Here is a 10,373-nt window from a genome sequence, read left to right as displayed (position 1 = left end):
CTGCGGGGTGATTTGGTGGGAGGCGCTGCCGCCCTGGAGCGCCCTCGGTCACGGCGGGGGCTCCGTGCGCTTCGCGCTCCCTCTGCCTGGGTCGCCCTCGTTCTTGTCCCCTCGCCGTGTGTGCCCCGTTCATGCACTGAGCTGGGCTTGCCTTGGCCAGGTCGAGGAAAAAATTTCCTTCCTCCTCTCCCAAAAAATAAATAACAATACCTACACAGAACTGAAGTTCTAAAGTGCAAGTAACTGAAAATCAGCTGAGCTGGGGAGTGCACTGGGGGTTTGGGAGGGGGTTTGTCCTTCTTCTCGAATGGAAGGAGTACCTCTCCCTCTTTCAGGAAAGCGTGCTCACAATGTCTTAACTTTTTTGGTAGGTCAGCCTCCCTGCTCAAGGCTGGTGTGGCTGTTTCCACTGCGCTTGCCACACTCTAAAGGGGTGTTGGAAAGAGCAGAGTTTGTTCATTTCTAGGACTGGGGCGGGGGGGGGAGGGGGGGGGGGGGCTGGTTGTTTGGGTGGGGTTTTTTAAATTCTTTCAACTCTCAAAATCTTGAGAAGATCAAACAAAACCTGAATTTAGAAGAATTCCTAGATTTTCTTTCAAATATACGTTGGGGAGAAATATTTTTTTTATTCCATTAACAGCAATAGAACTGCAGGAAATCCAAATGAAGAGAAAGAAGCAGGTCCTTCCTTCCTTCCTTCCTTCCTTCCTTCCTTCCTTCCTTCCTTCCTTCCTTCCTTCCTTCCTTCCTTCCTTCCTTCCCTCCTTTTTTCCTTCCCTCCTTCCTTCCTTCCTTCCCTCCTTCCTTCCTTCCTTCCTTCTCTTCTTCCTTCCTTCCTCCCCTGCTTCCTTCCTTCTTCCCTCCTTCCTCCCTTTCCCGGTGGGCCGGGCGGGGCGGGAGGTCGGGGGGGAGCCCATTTCCTCAGCAGCGCCCTGGAGAGGTGTGAGGTGTGCCCCCCCCTCCCCCCTCCCGCCCCCCCGCCCGCCGGGATACCCGCACTTTCCCATCTCAGACAATGCATTTCCATTCCAGTCGTGTGCCTTTGTCCATTTGTAGGAAGAAAAGAGTGCTGAGTGACAGCTCCTGTTAGCTTGCATGAACAGATACCAATAAACCCTCCCAAAACCTGGACCTTAAAAAAAAAAAAAAAAAAAAAAAAAAAAAAAAAAAAAAAAAAAAAAAAAAAAAAAAAAAAAAAAAAAAAAAAAAAAAAAAAAAAAAAAAAAAAAAAAAAAAAAAAAAAAAAAAAAAAAAAAAAAAAAAAAAAAAAAAAAAGGCAAGAGCGAGGCAGGGAGCCACATGCCTCTTTGCCTCCGGCTTATTATTAAGACACCTTCGCAGCTTAAACGCTTAAACGCGACCCAAATTAAATGGCAATTAAAAGCGAGTTACACCCTCTCCTATCTCCAGGCTTGTCACGGGTGGAAGCTGGCCATCAGCAGAGCCTCCCCGCCGGGAAATGCCATTTGGGTTGGCATCTTCTCGAGGGGTGTGTGATTTCCACCCCCCCCCCCCCCTCCGCCCCGAGCTCGCCCGGCAGCGGGCGGGCCCCCCCGGGCGCTCCCCGGGCGGAGCCCGCGGTGGCTGCGGGGCTGGAGAGCCGCTACCTGGGGGCAGAGGGACAGGGGGGCTCCGGGCGGGCGGACAGGACTTATTTCCCCGAGTGGCAGCTCCTCGGACCGGTGTCACTAAATAAATAAATCACGTACCCCCTTCAGCTTTGCAACCCGGGGCTACGCAGCCTCCGTGCGTTCCCCTCTCCAAAATATATCGGCACTTGGAAATGTCGAGCCAGTGGTCTTTAGCTCTTGCGTTCCCTTCCCTATTTTTCTTCCCCCTTTTGCAGATGTAATTCCCTGGATCTATATGTATTTTATGTATAATTCCACATCATATGTCACTGCAGTGATACTTTGTAGTCTCACCCTAGTTTTATGTTTGAAAATGCTATTTAAAGAAGCCTGTAAGATAACATATTAGGCAGCTTTAAAAGCAGGTTGGAGTGTGGGGTGGACTTAAATTCGATGTAAATGAAAGGGTAAAAAAAAAAAAAACTCAAACCAAAACAAACCACATAGTTTTCATTTAGAAAAAAAAAAATACAGTTAAACAGACACACATACAAATGTGCAATCTTAGATTCTAGTCAGTATTTAAAAGCAGTATAATCAACAGGAAGGAGCACTTACCTATTGAAAAGGATGGTTTAATAATATATATTTATATATATATTAGCTTTATGTCTTCCCAATAAAATGTACACAAAATACCCCCTTCGATCACATTAGTTCCCATATTAGCCTGGGTAAGAAAAAGCATTCTAAAGAGTGGAGGAAAAAATGTATAAAAATGTTGAAAGAACCTACAGTTCCTTATTAGGCGAAGATACAATATTTATTCCTTGTCTCCTGGGATGAAGCTCCTCTATCTATTGTCCTCCCAGTTCTCAGTGCTGATGCTTAATTTTCAAAACTTCTATATTACCAAGGGACCTACGACATCAGCCAAAGAAATACCCAGCAAGTACAAAATCTGATCCAGGGAGCAGCTTTTGTGCAGAGGGAAAATTTTGTTCCTACAGGTTTTTAAGGAGGTGCATGGAAAAGCGAGAGATCTGATCTATGCAGATACATTGCAAATTCTCTCTGTCTGTAGAGATTTTTTCTAAAAAAAATTGGGGAAATACATGAACTTTGGATTTTTCAAATTTTTCCTTTTTTTTTTTTTTTTTTTTTTTTTTTTTTTTTTTTTTTTTTTTTTTTTTTTTTTTTTTTTTTTTTTTTTTTTTTTTTTTTTTTTTTTTTTTTTTTTTTTTTTTTTTTTTTTTTTTTTTTTTTTTTTTTTTTTTTTTTTTTTTTTTTTTTTTCGGAGAACCAAAAAATGTCAACTACCTTTCCAGGTCTCGTCCACGATGCAGAGGTATTTTGTGTATGTGAGTGTGTGTGTGTGCGTGTGTGGATGTGTGTGTGCGTGTGTGTGCATATGTGTGTGTGTATGTGCCTGTGTGGTTGTTTCCATTTTTTTTAAATCCATATTGGACCGTTACATTTAATTATAATCCGGCTTCAGAGATAACTTAAAGAAGTATAGAGAGAAAATTCGTTATGACATCTGTCGCCAGCAAGGGCAACTCATTACCACGTTAAAACCGTTGCCAGAACGAAAATCAGAATAATACCCCTAATAATATAATGAAGTGGAGAGAAATCACCACCAGCTCGCCAGGAATGGGGAGTTCTCGCTAGAAAGCAGGACTCTCCTTTCTTTCGAAACGCAGGGAAAGGAGGGGGGGAATTTTGGATCTGATTCGTTATTTTAAAAAGAAAGAAAAATAGGGGTTCAAAAAAAAAAAAAAAGAAGGGAAGGAAGAAAGGAAGGAAGGCAAACAGGCGGCAAAGCTTTCTCAATGTGTAACGCTGTAACATAGGGACGGGACTTGTGTGTATTCTCGGTAGTTTCCTCTGTTTGATGACTTTTTTTTGTGTCAGCCCCAGATATTACAGCTGTGATCAGGAGGAGGATGGATAGACTGATGGACAGATAGATGGATAGATAGTTTTTATTTCAGTGCGTGAATTCCTTTCACTTAACTGTATTAAGGGCAGGCTGGGCTCTTTATGATTTTTTGAACAGACCTTTATGGCACCAGCCCAAGGTAGGAAAGGGTCTTTTGTTGCTGGGGTTGCCGTTCGCAGGCTTAGACGCTTCTGCAGGGGGGGAAGCTATGCAGGACAGCGTGCTTGGAAGAACCGTACCCGGGGCTTTCAATGACAAACCTCCAGTTTTGGGGTCTTCTTTTCGCTTCTTCCTTTCAGATACGTCATGACGGATCAAACAGTTACCGTTTGATGCAGCTTGGATGCCTGGAGTCTGTGGCCAACTCGACCGTCGCCTATTCCTCCTCATCTCCTCTCACTTACTCTACCACGGGCACCGAGTTCGCCTCCCCGTACTTCTCCACTAACCACCAGTACACCCCACTGCACCACCAGTCCTTCCACTACGAGTTCCAACACAGCCACCCGGCAGTCAACCCCGACGCTTACTCCTTGAACTCTCTCCATCACTCCCAGCAATATTACCAGCAGATCCACCATGGAGAACCCACTGATTTTATCAACCTGCACAATGCGCGGGCGCTCAAGTCCTCTTGCCTGGACGAGCAGAGGAGAGAGCTGGGGTGCTTAGATGCTTACCGCCGCCACGACCTGTCTCTTATGAGCCATGGATCCCAATATGGGATGCATCCAGATCAAAGACTCCTGCCAGGACCAAGCCTCGGGCTTGCAGCCTCGGGAGCAGACGATTTGCAGGTAAATAGCATGCGATCTCCTTTCGAGGTACCTTCTTCTCCCCTCCCCCTTCCCTGGACCCCCCCAACCCCCCTCCCCACCCCCACCCCCATTTTCCTCTGCTCGGAATAGCTCATACAAAGGAGGGACGATTCATCCCAAATCCGATCCAGAGCCCGTCCCCTCCAGATTAGTAGCGACAAGCAAAAAATGTGGAGGGGAAAAAACAAAACAAAACAAAACAAAGCAAGTTGTCTTTCTTGGCCAAACGAACAAACAAATTAAACAAAAACAACCTCGCTCCTGCCTTCCCCGCGTGGGTTGTGTCTCTGTGATGGCTGAGACCGTGGGGTTCATCCGGAGATCTGGGGGTGAGTGAGTGCCTGTACCAGCCCTTACCAAAGTCACACAGAACCCAAACAAAACCAAATCAAACCCATCCTCCCGCTTTTCCTAAACTTTTCCTTTCTTTCGGAGAACGGAACAATTTGCAGCGACAGAGCGGGAAAATTATTTAAGAAAGGGATGGAGTAGGAAAAAGAGATAAAAGCCGGGCAGGAAATAAATCTGCTTTCCGACAGACATACAAAGGCAAACTTTCCGTGGTATGAGAGAGGAAAGAAATAAATGGGAGCAATTGTTCATCAGAAGGAGTCAGGATGATAAAAGTCCCTCACAATATCCGATCTAGGTGTTAATGAGATGAGAGATAAAGCAGATAAAGCTAAATGCACCTATCTATCTATCTATCTTCGTCTACTCCACCCTAACCGGCATCTGGATCCATTCTAAAAATTCTATTCCTATGTATCAAAACCTCAGCTTTATCCGCTCAGAAATCCTTTCCCCCGCGCTAAAAATTCATCTCCGCTAAATTGAGCCGGTTGCTTAAATGAAATTGGTTTCCAAAATTGCAAACAACGCCCTCCTGTATTCAACACCCATTTCGAAATGTCCCCCAAATCAAAAGCAAACCTCCCTTCTCCCGACGAGCTGAGGAACTAAGGGCTTCCCCATCAGCAGGGCGAGACAAACGGGACCGTGTTTACTGTACTTACTTTTCCCCCATTTCTCGCTCCCAGGCACACAAAGCTGGTTGGTCTTTCCAAAAACATGTAGCGGTCAAAGGCTTGGCGGGGGGGAACCAAAACAAACCTAAAACAAAAGCAAAACAATTCTACCCGAAGTTCGTAAAACTAAGAAGGTTTATTTTCTTCTTTTAAAATCAAATCACGAAAAAAATTACCAAACCCCTCCATTTATCAGGGAAAAGATTATTTTTTTTAAAGGAAGAAAATAAACCCAATAGCAAAGAATGTTATCTTTTATATCTCTGAGGAGGAAACCCCTTTAAACCTAATTTTCTCCATTAAAATTCGCTATATAATTTTATCCTCTCTGGTCATTTTTTGTTTACATTTTTCACAAGGATCTCCTTATGTTACCCCCCTCAAAAAAAAAAAAAAATCTGCCATTCACTGCTCAACCCAACTAAAACCTATTTACTCCTTTTTATAACCACGTCTGCTGCTGATTTTTTTGTATCTGTACAAATTTTTTTTCTTTGGCAGGCACAAAGCCTTGTATTTTTCAAAAGAGGGGATTAGGAACGTTTGCAAGGCAGCAGACAATGCCTAAGTCCCGGGCAAAAAAGCACCATAGTTTATCCAATTTTCGACTTAGTGCCATTCAACTGGTCATTTATGCAATGTCATCCGACCAAACAACATGTTTCCCTTTAAAAAAAAAAAAAAGGGGGGGGGGTTGGTTAAGCTGCTGGAAGCGCATTCTCTTTTTGTTTATTTAAAGAAGAAGAAAATCAACAGCTTTTCTTTAGAAAATAATTATTTTTCGATTACGCTTTATTATAAACTAAAAGACTTAGGGGTTTGTACCCAATCTTTTCTTTATTTTGCCTCCTCCCTCCTCTTCCGAACACAAGAGGGAGTGTGCAGAGGTATCAAAAAGCCTGAGTGGTGAGAAGTTGAAAACATTGATATTTGTCGTTACGTTTAAGATGATTCAGAGCAAACTTGCACTGTCGCGAATATCACTTCGGGTTTAGTGAAGGGAAAGCATTTTGTTGGCGAGCAGAAACAAGACTGCACACAAACACTTTTAAACCAAAATTGTGGTCTAACCAGGCTTCCCCTTTCCCCTTAGCCTTTCTTTTTAAAACGTTCATCAGCATATGCCTCATTTCAAATGCAACAAATGTAAATATACTTTTCCCTGCACAGAATTTTAAGTGAATGTCCAATAGTTTCGAGGGCGGTTTAAGTCAGCCTAACAGATGCAAACAGTCTTGGAGCTGGAGTGGCATCTTTCAGTGCCCTAAAAAGATTTTCCATGGGCAACAAAGAAAACTGTCACACCTTTTCCCATCACCGCTTTAATTTATGCTCAGTCGCCAAGTTTTTTTCATATTGATTTCATAATCACTTTAAGGCAGAACACTTAAAATAAAAAAGAGCCTTGAAAAGGAAGGTCTTACAGGGCCAGCGCCAATATGGTGAAAGTGGGGGAGAGAGCCAGGACTGTAAAGATTGTTTTGTAAAGTGGGGTTTTTATTATGCACCGACTCTCTCCGCATTTACTTAACTCTTCACGGGCTGTTGAATAGGTTAACACCCTTAAAGGCCTCTTTCATGTCCAATACCTCGTTTGTTTGTAGAGGAAAATGCGTCTTTAACACATTTCCACTGGGCAAAGATTTAGGTTTGGTTTGTTGTGTTTTTTTAACCCCAACATAAGGAAAAACCCAAAGAAAACCCAACCCTTTCAAGTCTTTTATCATTCCAATAAAAATATTTATTAAGGAGGGCGAAGATCCCCAAATAATCAGCCTTGTAAGAGGAGAATAAAGAAGTGAGATCTCTTCGGATGTGCAGCAGAAGCCCTAGGCAGGTTTTTTGATGGTTCCTCACCCCACGCTCACACATGGGTGCCTGTGTGTGTGTGCGCACAGATGCATATTCATCCCCACCTATGTGCGGACACACGCATTGTTACAACACCCTTACGACTCTGTGTAGCCGGCAGAGCCCAGTAGGTCATCTGTTGTTTGTGCTCTTTGTCTACCTCTGTGCACACTTTGTAAGTCGGTATATAAGTGTCGCTAAACACACACATGAATTTAGCTGCGTGTCTCTATATAAATATACAGCTAGACATACAAAAAACACCCTATATATAAGTGTATTTTTACCTTTGTGCGTGTAGAGCGGGAACACACTTCTCTCAGGAGTACTTGTTTGTCTCTCTCTATCCTGCCACGTAACTGCCGGTCTAAGTTCCCAGTTCAGCATAAATTCGTATTTACAGGGCAATGAAAGGAAACTTGTTTTGCATTTGGAGAGATAGGAGCTGACGGCAGGATGGTGGGAGATTTCACCAGAGCACTTGACTCTCTGAGAGTAACTGGTTTTCCAGTTCACCTTAACTATTGTTCCTGAGTGATTCGTGTAACAAAGCAAAAACTGTGTGATCTCTCTGTGGGTTTCTGTGTCTGATTTCTTTCTTTCCTTTCTTTCCCTGTTTTCCCCTCATTACTTAAGAGCTCAGTGGAGGCCCAGTGTGGACTTGTACTCAACGGGCAAGGAGGTGTGATAAGAAGAGGTAAGAGGTTACAAATCCTTGCGTCTATCAGTTTTTACAAACATACATCCCTCTCCATTTCTCCCTGTCTTTTCCTCCCCCGCTATTTAGCGTAGTTTGGATTTACTGCCAAAACAGTGATAATTTGTCAGAAGTACGTCCAAACTCGCTTAGAGCACTTCACATTTCACAGTCCATTTGCACTTTGCAAACGATCTGTTCTTCGGTAGCTCTGGGATACTCCCGCTGAATTCAGAGTTTTCCTGACTCGTGGTATCATTCCCCGTTTAACCGAGATGATCCCTGATAGTTTGAGAAACGTGTTCCCTGGCGCCGGGCTGTTAAATCGGCAGTTTGATCTCGCGTGGAGAAAGGAAGGAAGTTTTTTTGGAAATGTGGTTTCAGTAGCGCTACAGACCGGCGTGGAAATCGCTTTTGAGTGTCACTTCATTTGATAACCATCTGTCAATGTAAATATCGAACGTCAAAGTTAGGGGAGAGGTTTGGAACTCGTGTTAAACACTCGGCTCTGAAGCGTTTGCGAAGTCTGAGTGTCCTGGGGAGTTTGGTATTACCGTCGTTTACCCTGAAGAGAAACAACATTAGTCTAAAGGTCTGACGTAGAAACATATTTACCTTACAAGTTTAAACGGTTCCTCTTATTCCCACTACAAACCGAATAATGCAGTCGGGGAGAGGACACTCGGCGACTCGGCCTCTGTCATTTCCTGTGCTGCTATCCCCTTACTCATTATATCTACCGGGAAAAAAACTCGATATTTATGAGATATTTTGGGCGACTGCGGCTTTCAGGGAGTGGCTTTCAGCCATCGCTTCCCTAGACAAACTTTAGTGCCACTGAAACAAAAGTATTTATTGCCGAAACACCAGTCCCGGTGGGCGGGGATGGGGAGCGGGCTCACACCGCGGGGAGGGGAGGATTTGGGGTGCTCTGTCCCCACGCCGACTCCGACCAGGCTTTGTGCGGGTGTTGTGCAGGGCGGGCGGAGGCGGCGGCGGGCTGGGGAGGCGGCGGGGCCAGGACCAGGGAGGTGACAGCGCTGTCGCGGTGGTGCTGAAGGGACAGCTCCGCGCGGCCGCCCCGCTCCGCCCCGCACGGCCCCGCCTCGCCCCGGCCCCCGCTCGGGGACAGGGATGCGGGGACCTTGGCGGGGGACACTCCAAACGTGCAGTCCCCTCCCTTGGCGGGACGCTGTGGAGAGGGGCTGCCAATCTCCTGCCCCACTCGTGCTGCCGGTGCCTGCGCCCGCCCCGAGTCCTTGTCTCTCGGTTTTCGGCGGGTCCTAATTATCCCCAGGAAGAAGGATAATTATCCCTAGGAAGGGGAATAATTCTTTCGGGTTTGATCCGAGAGCTGACCTCCGAGAAGCGGGGATCGTTAGCTGAAAGAGAGACAGACACAGTCCCCATCAGCTGGGCTCTGTGCCTGTCGTGTTTGACGGCGGTTCTCATTTCCCAGTTGAAGGGCGGCTCAAAGCTCAGCTCAGCTCAACTCCAGTTTATTCAGCTCTCCAGCTCCTGTTAAGGAGATTCCAATTACCTGTGCAGATGATGGTAGTGGTGTCTCTCTCTTCCCCTCTCTTTCTTTTTAAAGCGATCAAATTATTCAAGGATTTAAAGATTGATACTAAAAGAAATCCAGCATGAAAATGCAAGGTCTTCTCAACCCTGATTTAAGTGCTGAACTACTCCTGCACTGCTATCTGTTTCTTGGCATATTCAGGAAAGATATCAAAGGCAAGAGTATAAGTTTCAAATGTATATTAAAAATACATAATAAATATTTTGTCCAACTTCAAAAAAAGCGATAGGTGTTAGCAGTAATCAAAACATCCTGTGCCTAAGCGCTGTACAGTATCCCGTATAAATAAATCACACTTCTTTTCTAGTAATACATCAATAAGAATATATTAACTCGAGAGTGGCTTCCCTAATATTTTAAACATCTCGTGTCAGACTTTTTTTTTATTTTTGTCACTAATATATACATATATTTTTTAAAAGGTTGCTTTTGAGTATTTTAGATGCACTAGCAGGAGGAAAAGGGGAAAAGGAAGGGGGGAAGGAAGAAAGAGGAAAGAAGAAAAGAGGAAAGAAGGAAGAGAAACAAAGAAGGAAGGGAAAGAAAGAAAAACAGAGAAATAAAAAGAGAGGGAGAGAGAAAGAGAGAGAGAAAGACAGAAAGAGAGAAAAAGAGAGAAAGAAAGAAAGAAAGAAAGAAAGAAGGAAAGAAAGAAAGAAAGAAAGAAAGAAAGAAAGAAAAAGAAAGAAAGAAAGAAAGAAAGAAAGAAAGAAAGAAAGAAAGAAAGAAAGAAAGAAAGAAAGAAAGAAAGAAAGAAAAAGAAAAAAAGAAAGAAAAAGAAAAAAAGAAAGAGAAAGACAAAAAACTTCCCAGATACTTTCCCAGAGGAATACACCATACCCTAGTCCTCTCCAAAAAAAAAAAAAAAAAAAAAAAAAAAA

The 10,373-nt window shown here is 44.0% G+C and overlaps 1 protein-coding gene across 1 annotated transcript in view; it reads left to right on the top strand.

Moving 5' to 3' along the window:
• Window positions 1-2,869: 2,869 nt before the first annotated feature.
• LOC114070535 (transcription factor AP-2-delta) overlaps window positions 2,870-10,373 on the top strand; it is a gene marked incomplete at its 3' end in the record, with an annotated part of 19,757 nt that continues 12,253 nt past the window's right edge. Inside the window, exons 1-3 of the mRNA XM_027908003.1 lie at window positions 2,870-2,919; window positions 3,816-4,313; window positions 7,850-7,910. Of these exons, the coding sequence (XP_027763804.1) occupies window positions 2,881-2,919; window positions 3,816-4,313; window positions 7,850-7,910 (598 nt within the window). The remainder of the gene's footprint in view (window positions 2,920-3,815; window positions 4,314-7,849; window positions 7,911-10,373) is intronic.

The sequence above is a fragment of the Empidonax traillii genome, unplaced genomic scaffold (genome assembly GCF_003031625.1).
Source record: "Empidonax traillii isolate 1590-97213 ecotype Southwest subspecies unplaced genomic scaffold, ASM303162v1 scaffold1594:size139042, whole genome shotgun sequence".
Lineage (NCBI taxonomy): Eukaryota > Metazoa > Chordata > Aves > Passeriformes > Tyrannidae > Empidonax > Empidonax traillii.
This window is presented reverse-complemented; position numbering and strand designations above follow the sequence as displayed.